This window comes from Dasypus novemcinctus, chromosome 8, assembly GCF_030445035.2.
Source record: "Dasypus novemcinctus isolate mDasNov1 chromosome 8, mDasNov1.1.hap2, whole genome shotgun sequence".
Taxonomy (NCBI): Eukaryota; Metazoa; Chordata; class Mammalia; order Cingulata; family Dasypodidae; genus Dasypus; species Dasypus novemcinctus.
Genome location: NC_080680.1, coordinates 83,092,053 through 83,115,814, shown reverse-complemented (window position 1 = coordinate 83,115,814; position 23,762 = coordinate 83,092,053). Strand labels below are relative to the sequence as shown.

At 39.0% G+C, this 23,762-nt stretch overlaps 1 protein-coding gene across 23 annotated transcripts; it reads left to right on the top strand.

Annotated features, from left to right (window-relative positions):
- Positions 1 to 1,985: 1,985 nt before the first annotated feature.
- Positions 1,986 to 23,762, top strand: SLC25A51 (solute carrier family 25 member 51). 23 transcript variants are annotated; one of them, XM_058302109.2, is made up of 10 exons: positions 1,986 to 2,095; positions 2,681 to 2,707; positions 2,927 to 3,060; positions 3,329 to 3,455; positions 3,961 to 4,057; positions 5,469 to 5,580; positions 6,989 to 7,043; positions 9,798 to 9,864; positions 10,932 to 11,020; positions 19,946 to 23,762. In XM_058302109.2, the coding sequence occupies exon 10, from the start codon at positions 19,987 to 19,989 to the stop codon at positions 20,878 to 20,880; it is 894 nt and encodes a 297-aa protein (XP_058158092.1). In that variant the 5' UTR covers positions 1,986 to 2,095; positions 2,681 to 2,707; positions 2,927 to 3,060; positions 3,329 to 3,455; positions 3,961 to 4,057; positions 5,469 to 5,580; positions 6,989 to 7,043; positions 9,798 to 9,864; positions 10,932 to 11,020; positions 19,946 to 19,986; the 3' UTR covers positions 20,881 to 23,762. The 23 variants fall into 23 exon arrangements, with proteins under 23 accessions (XP_058158092.1, XP_058158083.1, XP_058158095.1 ...); XM_058302100.2 differs by lacking the exon at positions 6,989 to 7,043; XM_058302112.2 differs by lacking the exon at positions 9,798 to 9,864.

The window sequence follows — 23,762 nt, the reverse complement described above, 5'->3', positions numbered from 1 at the left end:
CTGAATCATTGTGTACATGCCTTTTCACTCCCAGTAAATTATAAAATAGCCAAAGGATTGCTCTCTGAAATTACTGAAACCGACTAGACTGACTTCACCTTTTGTATGTGCCCATTTCCAACTACAATCTTACCATTGCAATGGCCACTTATACCTGCTATTATAATGGTTACTCCAGACAGATCTTACCTTTGTATATGAACATTTCTATTGAAAGGGTGACCACTCTACCTTCCTCTATTTGATATGGTTTTCTATATGAAAAACCTTGTAGCTGACCTTTGTTTTTGGTATCCCCCTCCCAGAAGCCTTGATCTCTGATGATTGTAACTTTGTGACTCACTCAAATTTGGTACCCACACCGTCCTGTTCAGCCCCTTAATGTATATTAATGCAAGAACCTGTACCAACTCCATCCCAATTACTCATTAGCATCCTAACATTATAAAATATTAGAATTTCTGCACATCGGGAGGCAGTTTTGGGTTGTTAGGCCACTGTGCTCCTTTACTTATGCAACCAAATAAATTCTTTTTCTCTTTGAAACCCTGGTGTCTCAGAAATTGGTCTTTAGAGTGTGTCAGGGAGAAGGAACCACGTTTGCTCAGTATCACTCTTCTGAATTTCCAGAGCTTTTTTTTTTTTTAAATCCTTCACATGACATGGACAAGGCAAAACTTGAAACCTCAGTAGTGCTGAAATTGGGTAGTGTGGTCTCCAACACCATAAGCAGTTAAATACCCCAGCTGAAGCGGGTCTTGGCAGAACATGTTTTGGGAGTATCTACAAACTTGCTTTTGGAGGAAAGTGGGCAAGAAAGTCACTCACAGCTGCTCCCTGGAATCCCCCCAGGAATCCTCATTCCAGTGAAGTTCCTGAACTAACCAACTGCTCTTTACCACACAGACCTTTCACATTTCCGTTGTTAAAATAAAAAACTTGAGCGCATTTGGCTAGATCTCAGAGTTTTATCCAATCAGTTCATGACAATTGCCCTGAGGTAGAGAGGAGTTCCTCTGAACAAAGAGAAGAATGGAATTTTATAGGCAGAATAAGCAAGTACATTGGGAGAGTTTTTATTAGATAGTGCAGACTAGAACACTGAAGTTAGCTGGCCATAGGGGATTGGCCGTATTTTCTGGATGAGCCGGGTCTTTACAGGTAACAGAAACTAGCTAAGGTTTTTTGGTTTTGCTGAGGCGGGTTCTAGCACAGGCATCTCTGTGTTGGGCCTACTAGATTTTATTCCTCACCTTTGAGCCCTCACATTTGTTGTTTGTGGTCTGGTTTACAAATTAAGAGTGAGAACCATTACCTCCAGTGATCTTTATAACCGCCCTGGGTTGCAGGCAAGGCAGAAGTTACATTTCTTCTCCTATAGGAATTTAAGGCCCAGGGACCAGTTACTTGTCCAAGGTCAGGGTTGTGACTTTGACCTAGACTTCCTAACTCACTTGGAAGTGCTCCTTCCAAGACTCCGCAGGTGGTCTGAGCGAAGGGTGCTGGAAAGTGATCTGTAAATCCTAAAGTACACACAGAGGGTCTTCTGTGAGCTGCCGCACCGGTAGCTGACAAAAGGGCCCCTCCGAAGGTATGATGAAATCTAACAAGGGCTACACAGGAACGCGCGCAGGGCACTTGCAAGTCTTCAGCACACGCTGAACTTACATCTGAAAACTCCTGCTCCTGACGCAGCAGGCTAGAGAAGGCGTGCCCTGTTCCCGGCACGGTGAGGTCGCCGGACAGCACGACGGGTAAGCATTTGGCTTGCGGTGCCCTAATGCCTTACGACAGGTGTAATGGCGCGGCCATCGTCTACCTGTCCTCTCGCCGGGAACCGCAGCTCGGAGGAGCTGGCGGGCGTCACCTGACCGCGGGCGCGCGCCTAGGGAGCGGCGGCCGCGCGACCACGCCCTCACGTGACGGAAGGGGCGGGCCGCCGCCTCGGAGCCCGCGCCGAGCGCGTCACGTTACGCCCCGCCAGCCCGGGGTCGGTGGAGGTCTGCGCGTGCGCGGGCGCGGGCTTGGGCGCTCGCTCGCTCGCCGACCTGCGGGCGGGCGGCTCCAGGGCGTGGGTCGGACCCGGCGGCGATGGGTGAGTGGGTTGCAGCGTGAGACAAGCACGCGAGTCCCCTCAGTCTCTCGTTGGCGAGAGTGGGAGTATGAAGAAGGCTCTGAGGAGGCCGCCCTGCCATGAGTCTTACGGCACGGCCGCTGCGGGGGGCCCACTCCTCTTCGCGCGCTGAGCCGCCGCCTCAGCCTCTGCGGTCGCGGCCCCTCTCCCCGGGGCGGGGCGGGTTTGGGGGGTCATTTCCTCGCCTCCCGGCGCCGCCTCGGGCTGCGGGGGTTCGTGAGGCTGGGGGGCGCCGCCTGGCTGCCGGAATGACCCGTTCCGCAATTCCCTGCCCTGGGGGCTGGGGGCCGGGCTGGCGGCCTGCCTGCGGAGGGGGGAGTGCGTTCGTGCCGGCGCCGGGAGGTGGGGAGGCGTCTCCCCGGCGCGCGCAGACCGCGGGGCGGGGAGAGCCGGGCTCTGCCTGCGCCCGCGCGCCGGGTCCGCGCGGGGCCTCTGCCCCCGGAAGGCTGGGACTCCGGCCTCCAGCCCCCCCCGGGAGCTCTGACCGTGTTGAGTGTCAGAGACGGAAGGGGCTATAGCAATTTTTGTCCACCTCCCCTTTCACAGATCGGGGAAATGGACGCCCGGAGAGCGGTGAGTTCTGCCACAAAGCCCGGCACTGCCTTTTCTGCGACACCATGTTGTTACGGGACGCTCGGTTCTGCAAGGCTTTCTGAGGTGGGGGTGGGGTGCGATTGTTAATTGTAAAATTCAGTACCAATTATTTGGTTTTAAGCTTGCCTAATTGGAACCTGTAAAAAGCCTGGACCATATTTACCCCTTTCGGCATAATCTTTATTTTGCCCCTTGCAGCTCTTCCCAGCTGGTCTTAGTGCCCTCCGCGTTTCTCTACCTGTAAACTGATAATAGAAGCCCGTGAAAGAGTGATCTTGCCACTTTGAGTTTCTTTTGGCGATGGTTGGAAAGGATTCCGTGAAAATCAAAAGGTGCTGGGACTGCTGGTCAGGTCAAGTGGTGGTTGGTTCCAGAACGTGCATTAGGCCTTATAGAAATGGAATTGCCCTCAGAGCATCTAAGGGAAAAATTACAAGCTGTTACTTCTAGGAGGAGTTGAGTCATCTGGTCTCTCCTTTGGTAGATAAGAGTGCACTCAGAGAAGTGAATTATTTAATTCAGAGTCGTTGCTTTGTGTTTATAGTAGTAGCAAGATAGTGTCATAACGAGGACTAGAACCTAGGCTGATCTTGTTCACAGTGCTAACAGATCTGCTGACTTGTGGGAGTTTACATCCTTTGAGAATTAACAATCACCTTCTCCCCAGTTTTGCACAAAGAGCATTATGCTTGTGTCACATATGGATCCACATGGACTGTCTGTTACAGTGAGTATATACACTACCAGGGCACTTGCTTGAAAGTAAACTTTATTACCTTTGCTTCAGTATGTAGAATATTTTAGGTAGCATACAAGTGTAAAGTTATGGTAATTAAGTTTTGCAATAAATTGGAAATAATTCTGTGTTACAAAGTTTAAATATAGAGATCAGTTTAACAAAGAAGTCTGTGTTAACAAGGTAAACATGCAAAATTCCACTCTCCACTTGCCACAAAAGAATATTAGGCACACTACCCTTCTTTCTATTCCTGAATTAAGAACCTAGTCACACCATCCTGGTGTATAAGTTCAAACTAGAGGGAAAGTTTGCATTTGTGGTATGGGAGGGATTTCATGCTATTCCTTTTTCCTGTGTCTAAACTCATTTTTTTAACCTGAAAGTTGAAATATATAGTAACTTTTCTTAAAAATTTAAAAATTAGTTCAATACCATGGTCAGTAAATGACTGTCTAACACCAGTTAGCCAATTTTGTGATTTGTTTAATAACAGTCCTATTACAAAGAGTCAAGATCAACCCTAATTTGCAAAATTTTGGAACTTATGTGCTGTTCCAGAAAAATTGAAAGTGAACATGGACAAAATTCAGGTACATAAATAACAGGTTTGTTTTATCAAAGAATATTTGTTGATATAGTTAAACAGCTTGTAGGTGGTTACTTTTTAGAATTTTAAAAATGTTTTATTTATGAAAATGAAGTTTTTGACATTCATAAATTGTCAAAATATTTTTGTGTAGTCATGTGCACATATATCTTCTTATATTGACTTTAACATTCTCAATGTTTTTATGGATCTTGACATTGTTAGGTTCTGAAATTCTAGAGAAGAGCAAAATATTACGTAGCTATAAAGAATTCTGTGCTTTTTAAAAATTGGTTATTATATTAGAAAACATAGTACTAATAAGAGTTTTTAACTCATCAGCTGAAATATTAAGACAAAATAAGTAAGACTATAGTACACTGTGATTAATAATCAAATTCCATACCCTAGTAAACTTATTTTCAAGCATCTATGGAACACTTTTAAAAATTGATTATAGGGAAGCTGAGGTGGCAAGCCAGTGGGTGCCTCCCTCCCACCAGGGAGGCTCCAGGTTTGGTTCCTTGTTCCTCCTTAAAAACAAAATAAAAAACAAAACAGAAAACGAAGAGCACACAGTGAGTGGACAGAGAGTACCAAAAAAAATGGAGATGGGGGGAGATAAATAAGTCTTAAAAAAAAAAAAATTGGTCATATCATGGGAGCTGATGGGTTCAAATGGTTGGGCACCTGCTTGCCAAGTGGGAGGTCCTGGGTTCTGTCCCAGGTGCCTCCTAAAAACAAAGGAACAACAAGCAAACGAATGAAAAAAACAAACTCAGGGAGGCTGATGTGGCTCAGTGGTTGTGTGCTGTTTGCTGGCTTCCCACATGTGAGGTCCCAGGCTCAGTCCCCCAGCCCTGGTACCATTTAGAAACTAAATAAAACTGTATATTGTGCCTCAAAACCTCAGCACATTAGGAGTGAGGGAACAGGTAACATTCTGGAATCATACTTTTTTTTTTTTTATTGCAAATAACAGTAAACCACCTAATTGAAAATTTTAGAATACTTATAAGCAGCTAGAGTAAAAAAAATAAAATCACAGTATCTTAAAAAAGCTTTGCTCAAAGGAAAAATGTATAGTCTGAGACATTCAAACAAAGAAATAATTATAAGCATCTAACTTAAGAAATTAGGGAGATGAAAAACCCAGACAAAGCAGGAGGAAGAAGATAATACAGATAAAAAATTTGAAAACTGAAAAGTTGTAGAATTAGTAAATTCAAGAACTGGTTCTTTGCAGGGTGGTGGGTTGTAAAATAGATAAACTTATTAATTAGCTTGCTCAGAGGTAAGGGGACACAAATACACAGAATTAGAAACACTTTTAAAAAACAGCAAGTGCTTTATAAGACTAATGAACCTGGTTTTTTTGTTTTGTTTTGTTTTGTTTTGTTTTGTTTTGTTTTTAGGAAATTCAGTTACCACAGTTGTCTCCAGAAGAGAGAATCTAATAGACATTAACAATGGATGAAATTGGGAAAGATAACAAAAAGCTACCATCAGGCCCAGATGGTATTACAGGTGAATCTTTTAAACTTTAAAAAATATATGTATATATAACATTTAAATTATTCCATAGCTTAAAGAAGGAAAGGTCAGATTCTTTTTATAAAGCCAACAGAATATTGATAGTAGAACTTAATGAAGATCGTTCTAAAATGGAACCTTGATCTGTTACGAATAGTTATGTAAAAATTAAAAGTTAAATATTAGCAAATGAATTACAGCAACACATTAAAAGACAATCTCACCATGGCCAAGTAGAATGCATCCCAGTATTACAAGGGCGATTCATTATCAAGAAATATGTTGATGTAATAGACTGAGTACATCAACAGCAAAATATAGCTCACCTTTGTTGAATTCTGACTATGCTCCAGGCACTCCTGGGTGCTTTATATGCATTAACTGAATTAATTGAGCCAGGCTATGAGGCAGGTAACATCTCTATTTTATAGACAAGGAAACTAATGCATAGAGACATTGAGTAACTTGCTGAAGATCACACAGTAGATATGTGGGGGAGTCAGGGTTTGAACCCAGGTAGTTAGTAGGTTTAGAGGCTGTGTTCTTAAACATACTAATTCCATCTCCAAAATCCATATGATTACCTTAGTAGATTCTTAAAAGCATTTGACCAAAGTTCAAGATACATTCCTGAGTCAGTAGTGGTATGAAGGGGTAGAGGTGGTTGAACCTTAGTAAAACAGGAATAAATATATATTCTTTCACATATTAGAAAACTTATTAAGATGCCCTTATCATTGAACATTAGTACTAGAAAAATGGAATCTTATTTTAAATGGAAAATGTTTCCTAGTAAATAATGAGGGGGGCAAGGGTTTAAGTTGTAATTGTAACTAATCTTTAGAATGAATGCCAAATGAAATTTTGGATTTTTTTCCCATAATTTGTTAGGTGAAATAAAATAGCATTATTAAGGCATCCTTCACTTCATGTTTGTTTGCATCACAATCCAAAAGATAGTCAGGATAGGTGCTAGGTTTAAATAGGGAGGGATACTTGAGTAGGAACACATTTTATATGGGTCATTTAATCGGTGAACACATTTGTGTTGTGATGGCTTGTTTCCCTGTGTATCCTCTAACTACTGGGTCTGTGAAAACTCGGATGACAGAAAGCCAGCATCATTCTTAATCATCCCTAAGAGAATGCCCACAAATTGCAGGAAATATTCAGGGCTCTCCACTGTGACCATGATTTAATTTTGTTCAGAAGGTATTTGCCAATCCATTATAACAAGAGAAAGAAAGATATATGTTAAAAAGGGGAAGGCAAAATTATTTGTAAGTGATATATTATAGAAACTGAAACAAATTCACACACAGATATCTGAGTAGTAGGAGGATTCAATATGTTGGCTGGTTCTTTAATGCATAAGAACTGATAGCTTTTTTTTCATATGCAGACAAAAGCTTCTTAGAAAATATGAGGAAGGAAAGAGCCTGTTCACAATAGAAAAGGTAAAATACCTAGGTATAAGATATATTTCATATCTCTATAAAGAGGAATGTGGGAAGATGGCAGAGTAGGGAGCTCCAGGAATCAGTCCCTCCACCACAGTTTTTGAACTGGCAGAAATCAACTATTTTTGAAACTCGAGTCTAGTGGAAAACTGCAGCATACAGGGACTAGTTAGAGGAAGAGCCTGGAAAATATCAGTGAATTTCAACCTCTGTGCAGCAGCTACTATTTCCCATCCCCCAACCACAAGGCAGACAGTCGTGGGGATTGCAGCCCCAGCTCATGGTGCAGCTTGCTAGTACTAGGTTGGGCTATTAGGACCTAAACCTCCCAAATCCTGGGAAATGTGGTCTGATCAGCCATCATAGCTTTTGATCAGCTACTCCAGATCACTGGGAAGCTGGCCGTGAGGACAGGCATTGTTCCAGCCCCTTCAGGCAAAGTGGTACAGGAGCTGTGAAGAGTCAATACCCTTGTTCCTGCCTTTTTTCTTTCCATTCCCATTTGGAACAATAACAGTTTGGAAATGTCACAAATTGACTGCAGACCTCAACAACAACAAAACCTAGTAATCCCAGATGAATGTGAGAACTAGATTTCCAAGGTTACAGCAACATATAATACTTAAGACTATCCAGTTCTAATAAGAAATTAACACACAAACAGTAAAGTATGATCCATTCAAAGGAGTATAAGAGTTTGCCAGAAAACTTTGATGAGGGGCTTATAAATTTGAACTATTAAAGACATTAAATCAATTACTTTAAAGATGTTCATAAGATAAAGGAATCCATATACAAAGTACTTAAGGAAATAAGGAAACCATTTGAACATAATAGAGAAATTCTAAGAACTAAACAAATTTTGGAACTGCAAAGTACAATAATTGAAATGAAAAACTAAGCAAATTCAACAGATTTGAACAGGTAAAAGAAAAGATGGGCAAGCTTGGAGACAAGGCAAGTACAGTGTGAGGAGCAGAACAAATAAGAACAGAGCCTGAGGGACCTATGGGATACCATCAAGCATGCCAACTTAGGCATCATTTGTGTCCCAGAAACACAAGAAAAAGGGGTAGAAAAAGGATTTGAAGAAATAATGGTGACAAACTTCCCAAATCTGATGAAAGAGGAATATATCCAGGAAGTTGAACAAACTCCAGCAAGATAGACTAAGGAATTATCAAACTCCAAACACAGGATTTTGAAAGCAGCAAGAGAAAAGTCACTGTCACCTACAAGGAATCCCAAGTAAAATTAATAGCTAATTTCTCATAAGAACCATGGAGGCCAGAAGACAGTGTGATAGCATATTTTAAGTCCTTAAGGGAAAAAAATTGTCAACTAAGAATTCTATATTGGGCAAGATTATGCTTCAAAATTGAAGGACAAATTAAGATATTTATAGATAAACAGGCTGAACGATTACACAAAGCTTACAGGAAATGCTAAAGGGAATCCTTAAGACTGAAATAAAAGGATCCTGACAATAACTTGAAGCCATAAGAAGAAATAACATTGGTAAAGGTAATTATATAGGAAAACATGAAGTCCTGTGTTGTACTTTTGGTTTGAAACTGCTTCCCTCATGTCACTCCCCGATTTAACAGGCTTTTTTTTTTTTTAATTTTAATCTGTTAATGGATGTACAATGTATAAAGATGGAATCTGAGACAGTATTAATATAAAGGAACAGACATACAGGAATAGTGAATTTGTATACTACTGAAACTAGGTTGGTAAATGGCATCTAAAAGAGTAAAATATCTAGGAATAAATTTAATCAAGATGTCAGACTTGTACGCTTGAAAACTACAAAACATTGCTGAAAGGAATGAAAAAAGACTTAAGTGGAAAGAATCCTGCTTTCATGCATTGAAAGACTTAATGTTGTTAAGATAGTAATACTAAAAAAAAACCTATCAATACTGCCTAAAGTGACCCACAGATTCAGTGCAATCCCTATCACAATTCCAGCAGTCTTTTTGCAGAATGGAAAATGTTAGTCTTCAGATTCATATGGAATTGCAATGGGCTCTGAATAGCCAAAAACAATCTTGAAGATGAAAAACAAAGTTGTAGGACTCACACTTCTTGACTTCAGAAATTTTCTGTAAAGCTACAATAATTAAAACAGTGTGGAACTGACATAAGTTTAGACATATAGACTAGTATTCAGTAGTGTAAAATTGAGACTCCAGAGATAAATCCAGACATCTATGGTCAGCTGATTTTTGACAAGGCTGCCAAGCCCATTCAAAAGGGGAAAGAGAGATGTGGCTCAAGCAATTAGGCACCTGTCTACTACATGGTAGATACCAGGTTCAGTTCCTGGTGTCTCCTAAAGAAGACAAGACGGTGGGCTGATACGAGAGACACAGGAGGGAAACATAATGAGAGACTCAACAAGGCAGGAAGCAGGAGTGGCTCAGGCAGTTAGGTACCTCCCTCCCATACAGGAGGTCTCAGATTGGGTTTCCCTTGCCTCCTAAAAAGGAAGATGAGCACACAACAAACAGACACAGCAAATGCAAACAGTGACGGGGTAGGGAGAAATAAATCTTTAAAAATAAAAGAGAAAAAGCAACTTAAAACAAACTGCCCCCAACAACACTACAAAAAAAGGGATAATTTCCTCCACTTTACCCATAAAGAACGCTGGTCTCAGAGGCAGTATCTTGTTCTGGGGCAATGAGCAATAACTAAAGGGATGGTTTAAGGCTCAATATGATAGACCTTTGTTATACTTTCCAGGAGTGTATGTTGAGAAGGATTCTAAAGCTCAAAGAGGACAGCAGTCAACTAGTAATTTCCGCCACAGGTAAAAGACTGCCAGTGCTACAATAATTAATGCCTACCAAAGGGTTAGGAAAGCGTGCAGTGCTCAATAGTGTTTGCTTCAGAATGAGTCGAGCAAACAATGGTTGATTAATAATGTCTGTCATGGGAAGACAGTGATTATTACTGTCTGCTGTGGGCATGAACCTAGGAAAAAGTAGGGTGATTAGTAGTGTCTACTATATACCAAAGAGTGGGTCAGTGCTACCATAAGAGATTATTGGGTGATAAAGTTCTGAATGGTGGTAGTATTAGAGCAACATTGCAAATGTACTGAACACCACTGAATTGTTGCTTGGAAGTGGTTAAAATGCAAAATATGTTATTGTTACTGCAGTAAAGGAAATTTAAATATATGAAGAAAATTTTAAATCCTGTACTTTTTTAAAAGAAATGAGTAATGGGAAGACATGTCCTTGCAAAGTAAGATACAATTTTATATAAAATGACAGTTTACAAAGTTATTTCCACTCTTAAATATAGGATTTTTGAAAGGTATATTAAAAAAATACACTAAAGTTTACTTGAACAAAGTGTGAGAGCCGGAAAACTCTGATACTTCTGTTGCAAGTAAAGATGGATGCCCTCCTAGGTAATGAAATATATTTTGATGCTACAGTCAGTTAAAACAGGTTGTTGGTGGAGAAGAAATAATGGGTAATTGGTGGAACCAGGATGGAGAACTGAAATAAGTGCAAGTGCCTATGGGTATTTATATTATGACAAAGATAAATTGCAAACTGGTGGACAGAAAAAAAAAAGTACATTAGTCAGTGATGTTGGCAGTCTTTAATATTTGCTTCACTCTTTACATGGAAATTCCTTAGAGATTTAAGTGATAAATGAAACCATAAAGGTTGTAGAAGGAAGCAATGATTACTTGTTTATAACTTTGGAGTAATGAAGACTGCCTAAGTGGGACATAACCTAGAAGCCAAGAGAAAAAAAGATTAAGAACTTCAGTTCACAAAAATGGTAGAGATGAAGTGGGGAAATTATTTGTTGCAAAGTGATAATATACCAAGTATTTGATTTTCTTTGTTTACAAAGACACTCCTACAAATCAGTAAGAAGAAAAAAAAAGTAACAGAAAAATGGACAACATATGTGAACTCATTTTACAGTAAAAAATTTAAATGGTCAGTAAAAATATAAGTTGCATAATTTATTTGGAAATTTAAATGACAAAATAAAACAAGGCTTTTCACCCATTAGATTGGCAGGAATAGTTTGATATGTATTGTGGGCAGTGGTAAAAAAAAAAAAAGGCTGGTACTCGCATGTGCATAATGGAGATGTAAATCATAATCTTTCTGGAGGCAATTTGGCCTCATAGTATCAACATTTAACATGTATTACTCGTTGAACCAACAAATGGCGTTCTAAAGGTTTACCCTACAGAGAGATACACTTGTGAGAGATCACCCAGGTATAGGTACAACATTGCAAAAATCAGTGGCCATAAGTAGGAGATGGAGTAAGTTTGATAGAATACTATGTAACCATTCAAAACAATGAGGTAACTTTGTGCTGATAAAAGATTCCAGAATACATTGATAGTTACAGTTACACTTTGCTTTTTTCCCCCTACTTAATTGTGTGTTCTCTCTTTTGTGTATTTTTAAAATGAAGGATTGCAGGGGAGTGGCATGGAGAAAGTGTGGCCAGAGTCAGGTCGACTGGTTAAAGAGGTTTTTTCCCAGTGCAGGCAAAAGACAGTGAGGGCCTGAGTAAGGGCAGTGAGACCGGAAGAGAGAGTATCTATATGTTTAAGTGATTTACTACTGTGTTTTCATTATTACCTTTTTGTTAGTGGATCTATGAACAGGCAGACTCCAAGAACTATTTGGCATCTCTCAGTGACTTCATAATCTAACGGCATTAGAACCTGCCTAAATTAGAAATAATGGCTGTCTATGAGCCTTTTTTTAAAAATTAATTTATTGAAATATATAACCCACACACAAACATACATAAACAATAAGTGTATAGTAATAGTTGTGAACTTACAAAACACACATATAACACCATACAGGACTCTCATAACTCACCCTACCACCAACACCTTACATTGTTGTTAAATCTTTTTAACTAATGATTAAAGAGCATTGTCAAAATATCACTACTAACCAAAGTATTTTCCCCCAACCCTCTCTATTATTATTATCTTTATGAACATACATAAACAATAACTATATAGTAAAAGTTATGACCTTAAAATGCATACATGCATAACATCATACAGGGATCCCATACATCAATCCTCTACTAACACCTTGCATTGTCATGACATGTTTGTTACAAATTATGAAAGAATATTGTCAAAATCTTACTATTAATCATAGTCCTTATCTTAGTTTGGTGTGTTTTCCCCCCAACGCACCCTATTCTTATTCTTTAAATATATTTTTTATGACAGAAGTTGTAAAATTGTAAAACATGCACATGTGCAGAATTCCCAAACAACACCCCTCTGTCAACACACCACACTGGGGGAACATTTGTTACAGATAAGATAATATCTGATTGTTACCATGTCCATAGGATACATTTGGCTCATATTTTCTATACTGCCCCATTACCAACACAGTACATCTTTGGCATATGCAAAAATATTATTAACTGCTAAACACAGTCCATAGGTCTTTCCAGTTTATTTTTCCTATGTGTTCCCAACAACCTGCAGTAGTGATGTACATTATTCTAGCTCACAAAAGACACTTGCATCTGTACCATCAACCACAATTCTCATTCACCTCTTGGTTTACTATCCAGTTCCTAGATTATTCTCTAGCATTCTGTCAATTGGCATTTACATACCTAGACTACCATTTTCAGCCACATCCCCATTTAAAAACTAGCTATTACTCACTATTTGTTACCATCCATTCTATACATTTCCACGTTTTTACAGTAAAGCTAATTAAAAGTTCTACGTACATTAAGCATTATTAGTCCATCTCAGTCTTCTCTTATCTCCATTAATAATCTACCACCTACTGCCAGGTCTTGAAGATATTTTCCCACAATTTCTTCTAGAAGTTTTCTTTTTTTTTTTTTTTAAAAGATTTATTTAGTTATTTCTCTTCCCTCACCCCCCACCCCCCACCTCGTTGTCTGTTCTCTGTGTCTATTCTGCGTGTTCTTCTTTGTCCACTTCCGTTGTTGTCAGCGGCATGGGAATCTGTGTTTCTTTTTGTTGCGTCATCTTGTTGTGTCAGCTCTCTGTGTGTACAGCACCATTCCTGGGCAGGCTGAACTTTCTTTCGCGCTGGGGACACCACTGCGTGGCAGGGCACTCCTTACATGCATCAGCAGTGCGCCTGGGCCAGCTGCACTCGGGTCAGGGAGGCCCAGGGTTTGAACCGCGGACCTCCCATGTGGTAGACAAACGCCCTAACCACTGGGCCAAGTCTGCTTCCCATCTTCTAGAAGTTTTATGGTTCTTTTATTTTTAGTTTTTTTATCCATTTTGAGTTAATTTTTGCATAAGGTGTGAGATAGACGCCCTCTTTCCTTCTTTTGGCTATGGATATCCAGTTCTTTCAGCACCATTTTGCCAAATGGACTGTTCTGCCCCAGCTGTGTGGGTTTGACAGGCTAGTCAAAAATCACTTGACTGTACACAAGGGTCTGTTTCTGAGCCATCAGTTTGGTTCCACTGATCTATGTGTCTGTCTTTATGCCAGTACATGCTGTTGTTACCACTATAGCTTGGTAGTATGACATAAAGTCCAGAGATGAGGGTTCGCTTTTCCTTTTATGATGTTTCCGGCTATTGAGGACCCCTTACCCTTCCAAATAAACTTGATTATTGTGTTTTCAATTTTTTGAAATGGTAGTGGACTTTTTATCAGGATTGCATTGAATCTGTCTATCAGTTTGAGTAGAATTGACATCTTAATGATATTTAGTCTTCCAATCCATGAGGTGAGCATGGAATGTTCTTCCAGTTATTTAGGACTTTTTTCATTTCTTTTAACATTGGGTTGCAATTTTCTGAATATGAGTGCTTCACATTGTTGGTTAAGTTTATTACTATTTGAGTTTTATTTGTCATATTTTATTTTCACTACTCTTGACATTTTTAGTTACTTTTATTGATACAGTCATCATTTCTAGACTCTCTTCCAGGCCTCTCCTGTCTTTTCTTTCCAGGCTATAGCACACCCTTTAGTATTACCTGAAAATCTGGTCTCTTGCTTAGAAATTTTCTGTTTCTGTTTATCTGTGAATATTCTAATCTCACCCTCATTTTTGAAAGATAATCTTGCTGGATATAAGATTCTTGGCTGGAAGTTTTTCTCTCATAGTATCTTAAATATATCAGACTCCTGTCTTCTTGCCTCCATGGTTTCTGGTGAGAAATTAGCACTTAATCTTATTGGGTATCCCTTATATGTTATGCATTGCTTTTCTCTTGCTGTTCTCAGAATTTTCACCTTGTCTTTGGCATTTGACATTCTGATTAGTATGTGTCTTGAAATTGGTCTATTCAGATTTTTTTGGATGGGAGTACGTTGTGCTTCTTGGACATTGATATCTATGCCCTTCAGTAGGGTTGGGAAATTTTCTAGCATTATTTCTTTAAATATTCCTTCTGCCCCTGTTCTCTTCTCTTCTCCTTCTGGGACACCCATGACACGTATGTTTGCACATCTCTTGCTGTCATTTAGTTCCCTGAGACCTTGTTCAATTGTTTCCATTCTTTTCTTCATCTGTTCTTTTGTATGTTCACTTTCAGAGGCCATTTCTTCAAGCTCACCAGTCCTTTCTTCTGCCTCCTCAAATCTGCTATTATATGGTTCCAGTGTTTTTTAAATTTCATTTATTGTGCCTTTCATTCCCATTAGATCTGCTGTTTTTCTATGCATGCTTTCAAATTCTTTGAGCTCATCCAGTGTCGTCTTAATATCCTTAATCTCTTTAGCCATCTCATTGAATTTATTAAGGAGATTTGTTTGAACATCTATGATTAGTTGTTTCAACTCCTTTATGTCATCTGGAGGCTTATCTTGTTCCTTTAACTGGGACATATCTTCCTTTTTCTTGGTGTGGATTGTAATTTTTGGTTGGTATCTTGGCATCAGGTTTACTAGAATATTTTTTCTTGGTACAGTTTTTCTCTTTAGTTTAGGGCTTCCTGCCCTTTCTCCCTTGCTGGTTATGCAGTAGGAGCCAAGGATGTAATTGCTGCTGTAAACTGTGGAGGCTCAAGCTGCCCTCATTGCCCCAGGGACCAATGAAGCTTCTCCCAACTTTCTCCTTTCCCAGAGGTAGGGACAGAGTCACAGTTGTGTGGAATAATCCAAGTTGTGCAGGCCTAGACTGTGGTTGCCCACAGAGACTGATGAAGCTTCTTCTCCCCTGCCTGGGACAGGGATGGAGCTGCAGGAGTGGGCAGCAGTTTATGCAGCACAGGTCCAAGATGCCCGCAGTTGCCCCAGTAGACTTCAGATTATTCAGTTTGTGACAGCCAAAGGTACCCAACATTACCTGGATAGGCTGGTACAGAGCTAGCCAGCCTCCTCCCTGCCAGAGGTGGGGCTGAAGCCTAGGCTAGTGCTGCAGGCTGATCTGGGTGAAAGAAACGGTTCCTAATGGCAATGTGATATTTGGTGAGCCAGGTTCCCCTCAGGCTGGAAGCTGAGTCAAAATGGCAGCCACTGGCCTCTTTCCTTTCCAACTTTGACAGATTCACACCCCCACTGTTCCTTGGGTTATTCCTTAGCCATCCGAGTCTACCAATCAGTAGCTGAAATCGGCAGCCAACCATCTCCTCCTCCCCTGTTTTTGGGAAATGGAGTTTCCAATTCCAGTCACAGAACAGCTCCTCGGGTGGCTTGTGCCAACAGAGTAGGGCAATCACCGGCCTCTGCAGCTTGGCCTGCAGTTTCCCAGAGAGGCTGGCACAGGTCCCTGCAACTTCCTCCCTGTCGGAGCTAGCACTGGGGCCTAGGCTAGACCTGCAATCTGACCTGGATGGAAAGATGCCAGTCCCCACCAGCACTGTGGTTCTCAGTCTGCCCCACCTCCCCTCGTGCCAGGCGTGGAATTAAGATATTGGCTCCCGGCCTCTCTCTACTTGGGCAGGCTCAAACTTCAGCTCTTCTCAGGATTATTCTTTAGCCTGTTGAATTTACTCATCAGTAGCTGAAGTTGGTGCCCAACTGTCTCTTCCTCCCCCCGTTTTTGGGAAATGGAGCTTTCAATTCCAGCCGCAGAACAGCTCCCAAGGTGGCTTGTGCCTCCAGTGGAGGATGGGCACCAGCCTCCGTGGTGTGGAGTGCTCTACGTACGAATCTTATCTGCAAATTGGCAGTTTCTTCCTCTTGTTCCTTCAAGGATGTTACAGGATGCCCTTCTGGCCTCCTGAAGCCCCAAACAGGCACTTCAGCTAGCTCAAATAGCTCTGGGTGTTTACTAACTGCCCTGTAGCAGGAGCCAACTCTAGGAACTCCTTACTCCGCCGTCATCTTGCTGGTTGTCCAGGCCTTTTATTATTTAAATTGTAGTGAAACAATTTTTCATAATACCCAGAGGACAGTTTTTACTATCCCTTTATCCCCATCCATGATTGCGCTTAGTTGCATTCAGATAAAGTCCACTATTTCTAGTGATTCAAAGGTGAGGTTTCTTCAAGTGAACAAAAAGTTATGGGCCTCTGAAGTGCTATGGCTAACTTGGTTATGGAAGGGGACAATGAAAGGTTTGTACCCTGACACTGTCAAGCTCTGTGGGCACAAGCAGGTGGGCACAAGCAGGAGTAAAAAGTTTTCTGGCTCCTTTTATTACCTCCTTAGGGACTTAATTGAGCCAGTTGTAACTCTATTCAAGTGAGGGCAAGTTTATCTTTTCTAATAGAAATGTGGACATCGAGCCAGCTCAAACTCCAAAGAGCTAGAAACTTTAGACCAGGGATTGTGCAGGTGTTATATTTTCTTCTTAGAATGCTCTATCTTCTGGGAAAAGGGCACATAGATCTTAGCATAACACACTCAAAATAAATAATATAATTCCATTTACTTCACATGAAAAGGAAAAAAAAAATTGGTAGTGTCAAAAAGGATCTTGAGATTTTCTTGAGGGTTCCATATAAATTGGGTTCTAGCCTGCTTCTCTGTGCTCATTGGCCACCAGTCCATCCCCCACTCACATGCTCCAGCAGGATATACACAATTCCTGATGAATGTGATACTGCTGCTCCTGTAGCATAGGACCCAGGCCTTGGCCTGTGCTACGTTCTTATATACATAGCAAACCCTGTTCAGCTCTCAAAGCTCAGCCCAGAGATCATGTTCTGCCCTGTCATTCCCTCTATTCAGCTATTTAATGACCCTCTGGCCTTTATATACCTTGTACATCTTTCTGTGATTGCATTTCTCACACAGTAGTATAGTTATTTGCTTGATTGATCTCCTGTCTTAGCTATCTATGTAATATTTGATGTGTAGCAGAGTGCTTGGGACATTACAGGAGTTGAATAAGTTGGTTGGATTTAATTAAGTCTCTTAGTATAGGTCAGTGTAAAAAGCATAGAAGACATATTAGATGTTATTTTTCCCTTAGGTGTAAAAAGATTTGGTCAGAGAATATCCTTAAATGTACTTGGAAGTGACAGAATATCTACAAATTACTTTAAATAATTCACCAAAAAATTATATGTGTATGTGTGTACGCATGCATATAAAAATGTAAAGTAAAATGGTAAAATAGCAATTGGTAAATTAGGAAAAGGGGATACAAATATTCATTGTATTAATCTAACATTTTTATAGGTTTGAAAATGTTCTAAATAAAAAGTTGGGTGGCAAAAAAAAAAAAATTCCCAACAAAGGTAAATAAGTCTTTTCTTGACAGTGTCATACCATAAGATTGAATAAAACAGATAAAAAATATGTATTTTTTATTAAAAAGAATTAAGACAATAGCCAAAAGGTAGAAGTAACCTAAATGCCCATCAGCAGATGACTAGACAAACAAAATGTGGTATATCCATACAATGGAATGTTTTTAGCTATAAACAGGAATGAAGTTCTGAGATAATGCTTCTATTTTTGAACCTTGAAAGCATGTTGAGTGGCATAAGCCAGACACAAAGGGATAAATATTATGATTCTACTTAAATGAAATATCTAAAATAAGCAAATTTATGGAGACAAAGTAGATGGGGAGTTACCAGGGACTAGAGGAAGGGTGAGGAAAGAAATTGGAAGACTAACATTTAAGTCCACTATGACCACAGGGCTTATCATGTTCCCAGCATGGCATTAGGTAACCTCACTTACACACCAATTTTCAGTCTAATCTTAAAAGCTGATTGGTATTGGCCTCCATTTATAAATGTGGAGACCGAGGCTCAGAGGGGTAAAGCAGTTTGCTAAAGCCACTTTGAAAATTTGTCTCATCTGTCATTGTTAGCTTTTTGCCATCCTAATTAGACTTTCATTGTCACTGTTCATAAGTTTTGAAAACAAAGATTTGTATAGATTGAAACAAATATAACTTGAAAAATATAAAGGAATTTATGGCACTGTTGTAGAATTAGAAAATATAGACAATCCACTCATCTTAACTTTTTAATATGTATATATTTGATAAAAATAACGTTGTGCCATAATACTGTTACATGTCATTAGGAAGAGTTTTCTTTTTAATGTCTATAGGGTATTCCATCATGTGGATACATTATACATTGTGTCCCTTTCTGTTGAGTATTTTGTTTTATTCAGTGTTTGCTATTAAAAGCATTGTTGTGACTATCCTATAGCTGTGTACATCTTGTGTAAATATTATTTCTTTAGAATATATTATTAGAAGGAGAATTAGGGTTTTTGGTATGTTCCATAGTTTATCATACATATCTGTGACTGCTGCAGATTTAAGCTTTTCAAGGACTGATGCCTTTTCTTTTCTATGCCTCATCTTACCTTTGCAGTGATTGCATTTCTCTTTACAGCAGAACATGTGTGGTATGGGGAGGAAAACCATAAGAAACTCAGTTTTTATTCCAAAAAGTATATCACGTACATTTTATCATAGGTCAAAGATTTGGACAGTTCATCTGACCTATTTTGTTATTTCTCACTGAAACCCTTAAAATTGATCTTTTACTGCTAAGGAATTAAAATCACTTCTAAAATATTTAGCCTGATAGACCTAAAATATAATAAAATTACCATGCTATTCCAAAGTAAAGGTGCTTTTCAGGGCAGTCTCTGGGATTTAGGAATTGTTCTGGATGATCCAGCCATTTGATCTGTTTATTTGGAAAAGATCGGATTTAGATGAATGGCAAGGAAAGATCTATGGGGACAAAAAGGGAATGTGAAACTTTAAGGAATAGGATATTCTTTTGGGATTGGACTTTGCCTTGGTTTCATTCAGTGGGCCAAGGCTTTAAATTTAGGCCTCACATCTTTTTTCAGCACTAATGGTACAGCTGGTGCATTTTCCTCTTTCAGGAAGATAATGGATATATACTATTATGTAGTTTAGCTAATACATATAAACTAGTCCAGCAGTTCCAAGCATTTCTTGGTCTTAGAACTCCTTTATATTCTAAAAAAGGTTTATGTGGATTACATCGATTGATATTCATGGTCTTAGAAAAAAGAAAACAAAATTTTTAAAATTTTAAGTTATTTAAAAATAACGATTAACCCATTACATGTTAACATAAAGAACACATTTTTAAGAAAAATAACTATTTCCCAAAATAACAAAAAAGAGTATGTTTTTTAGTTTTATAAATCTCTTTAATGTCAAAAGGCAACTGGAGTCTCATTTCTGCTGCTGCATCCAGTCTATTGTTTTGGTTGAAGTATATGCAGAAAATCAGCCTCACACAGATATGTAGTTGGAAAAGGGAGGAACTCCCAGATCCCCAAAAGGGTCTCATGGACCTCTAGGGTCCTCTGAGTCCTCTGACTATACTTTTAGAACCACCAATCTAGTCTAAAAGGGAAAATGTAATAGGGTCCAGGAATTGGAGGGGATGTTAGGGGAAACTCCCATGTGTTTATCTCTAAATATAAAAGTTTTCCAATGTCATTTATTTATAGGTTAAAAAAGTCCTTCATGAAGAAGAAAGTTCTTAAGCAACATGATGGATTCAGAAGCCCATGAAAAGAGGCCACCAATCATAACATCTTCAAAACAAGATATATCACCTCATATTACAGGTGTTTGTGAAATGAAGCATTACTTGTGTGGCTGCTGTGCAGCTTTCAACAATATAGCAATCACTTTTCCTATTCAGAAGGTCCTCTTTCGGCAACAGCTCTATGGAATCAAAACCCGGGATGCAATACTTCAGTTGAGGAGAGATGGATTCCGAAACTTGTATCGCGGAATCCTTCCCCCATTAATGCAGAAGACAACTACTCTGGCACTTATGTTTGGTCTGTATGAGGATTTTACTTGCCTTCTCCGTAAGCATGTCAGCACCCCAGAGTTTGTAACTCGTAGCGTGGCGGCAGTACTTGCAGGGACAACAGAAGCAATTTTCACTCCATTTGAAAGAGTTCAGACATTGCTTCAAGACCACAAGCATCATGACAAATTTACAAACACTTATCAGGCTTTCAGGGCACTGAAATCCCATGGAATTGGAGAGTATTATCGAGGCTTGTTGCCTATTCTTTTCCGTAATGGATTCAGCAATGTCCTCTTTTTTGGCCTTCGAGGTCCCATTAAGGAGTATTTGCCTACTGCAACAACTCACAGTGCTCATTTGGTCAATGATTTTATCTGTGGAGGGTTACTGGGTGCTATGTTAGGATTCTTATTTTTTCCACTTAATGTTGTAAAAACTCGCATGCAGTCTCAGATTGGTGGGGAATTTCAATCTTTCCCCAGGGTTTTCCAAAAAATCTGGCTAGAACGGGACAGGAAACTGACAAACCTTTTCAGAGGTGCCCATCTGAATTATCATCGATCCCTCATATCTTGGGGCATAATCAATGCAACTTATGAGTTCATGTTAAAGGTTATATGAAAGAAGTCCTTACTTAGGTGTCATTTATAAATTGAACAGACACACCTAAGTAGAATGCGGTTTTTTGGCTTAGTTCCTAATTGGCCACATCTGAGTTGTTATAAGTCCATTGTACAGTGAACTATGAGCAAAGCTGTTTTCTTTACATAGCAGCAACAACAGAATAAAAGGTTTCAATAGGAAAATGAAAGCTTTCTTTTTTTAAAAAATCTTTATCCAAGAGTTTTGGGCTAATGGTCTGATTAATAGCTGTCTATCTGATGGCTTTTATCAGGAAACCTACTTGTCAAGGTGATTCTTTTCCCCAAAACAATCTAATCATCTGTCTTAAAACATAACTGGCCATGACCAGTCAGAGAAAAGACTTTCAGAACCAGCCCCCCCCCCCAAATTATTAGGCTTACTTTGGTTACTCCATTTCTCCTCTGCTCTTCAGAAGAGATGCAGAGGATAGTCTTCATTAAACTTGAGCACATTTGAACATTGCAAAACAGAGAAGAAAAACAGCTTATGAAGGATAGGCTTTTCATAATAAATAGCTTATAATAGTTTTGAAAATAAGCGCCTATTGAGATATTATCCAGACAATTTCTATTTAGGCACGGTAGAATCAAGCAGCTAATGAAAGGTAACCATTTTGCTTTCTAAGTTTGAAAGCTTTCCATGTCATTCTGAATGTGACCATAAACCCTTCTAAAGCATCCTCATATTGATTTCATTTATTTTGTTGCCAAAATATGGGCTTAAATTTTGTTATAGGCCTTTGATCCTGTTAAGAAGTTTCATATTAATTGCATATAAATCAAACTCTAGTTAGCTTTCTTTGAATTGGTGCCAACAGTCTTTGGTGTTTGATTTTTCCTTGGTAATTAGTTTATCATATTTGACTATTCTGTTCTGTTGGATTGTTCTCTAAGATAAAACCACTTCCATAAAATTTTATTTTCAAAGTCTATTAAAAAGAGCCCAGATTTTCCCCTCCTTGGTTTCTAAATGTTGCAGGAGGGGAAAAAACTCAAGATAGTTTCCACCTCACAGTGTTAGCTGTCTTTTTATGTTAACGCTTAGAAATAGAGGATTTTACAATTTTGACACTTTGGGAACCCACGTTTACAATTGTATCATTAAAATAAGAGTTTGGGAGCATAAGATTTATTTGAAAAGCTATTAAAATTTAGGAGTTGGCAATAGCCAGTATACTCCTTACCTAATACAGATGAAAATTTTTGTCAAAGGAATCATTTCACAGTATTTCAGATAAAAAAGCTAAATATCTTATATACTAGTCAGATAAATAATAAAATGAGAAACATCCTGGAGAAGTGGTTTATTACCTTTTGAAAACCCATGTGTAAAATATAGTTCAAATTATTTTCCAGCATTTGGCATGGCATAGAGAAATTCGCTTTCTTACCAGTTTTTCATATTTCTAGATAACTGCATGTGAAAATGTGCATATTCCCACCAAAATAAAATCAGGGTCTCAATTGATAATTTACTCAAAGATTATGGGCATATAGTCCAAAAGAACTGTTTACCTCTAACTGCTGTATCTTATAACTCTCAAGGATTGGAAAACATTATCAAACACTTGTCTGACACTAATGTAGCTAAATAGCTTTACAGCAGCTGTGTTTGGCTGTCTTTGACAGTTTTGTGCTGGAAATGGCAATTTATTTTAGAAACCAAGATGTAGATTTAGAGATTTCTGAAAATTTTGACACCAAATAAATGTTAGTGGCACCCTTTGGCTTATTAAATAAGATTTGAAAGGAGCTGAGTTTCAGAAATGAATGAGGAAGGCTCTGGGGTGCCCAGCTCCCTCATTCATGCCTGTGTGTCTCAGTATGCACGGGCATGCCGGGGTGGCCCAGTACATGGCAAGTGAGTCAGCCTGGGGTAATGCTGTGGTCTTGGGAATGAACTCCATTAGGCCTTGGTTGTATGGGCTTCCTTTTTTTTTCTTCTTCCAATTGGTAGCCACCACTTTATTTCATTGTAGCTTTATATATATATATATATATAACAGTTTCCCATTTTAGCCATTTTTTAAGTGTACAATTCAGTGGTATTCACAATGTTATGCTGCCGTCAACATCATCCATTACCAAAACTTTTTTTTTTATCACCCTACAGTATTTCCGTTTTTCTTTACACTCCATGCAGGTTGTAGAAATCTAAGTTCAAAAGCACTTTTGTGAATTCTAAGGAATATGCTTTGGTTTTTGCTGTCTCAAATATATGGCATTTAAAAACATTTGTATTGTTTTTAACTTGTATAATATCTTTGGATTTTCTTGTCACCTTTTACATCTTTGAAGACGCTACAGCAAGTACATTACCAGGAATGATTTTGTGTTATTCTGTAGACTCCTTAAATCTGACAAAAGACTGAACAGAATTTATGGTAGCCAAATGTTATGTCTGAACTTTGAAAAAAGTTATGTATTATGTAAGAGATTCTAGCAATTGTTTTTACCTTCACTGTAAACTAGTGTAATAATTTTGAAAAGGCAAACTATGTTGAATAACTTCATCTGAAAAGCTTTAAAAGTGGCCTTTCTGCCATACATACGTGGCACAGATGGCTCATGAGCACAGCACACTTTGGAATTTGCTTCCTATACTTTGTGTCTGATGCTACCAGAAATCTGTATGGATTCTGTATTTAAAACAGGTGGTATGAGCCCTCAGGACTGCACCACAGACTAAACACAACCTTTATTTGGTGACAGATGTTTGTCTTATTTGTTGCATTTCTGGATGGGACAAAGTTGGGTGTTTTTGTCTCAGTAGTGAATATTCATCTTAACTTATGGTTGGTTATGTAATCACATGCTATGTATTGTGAACTGTGCAATAAAACAGAATTGTGTATATAA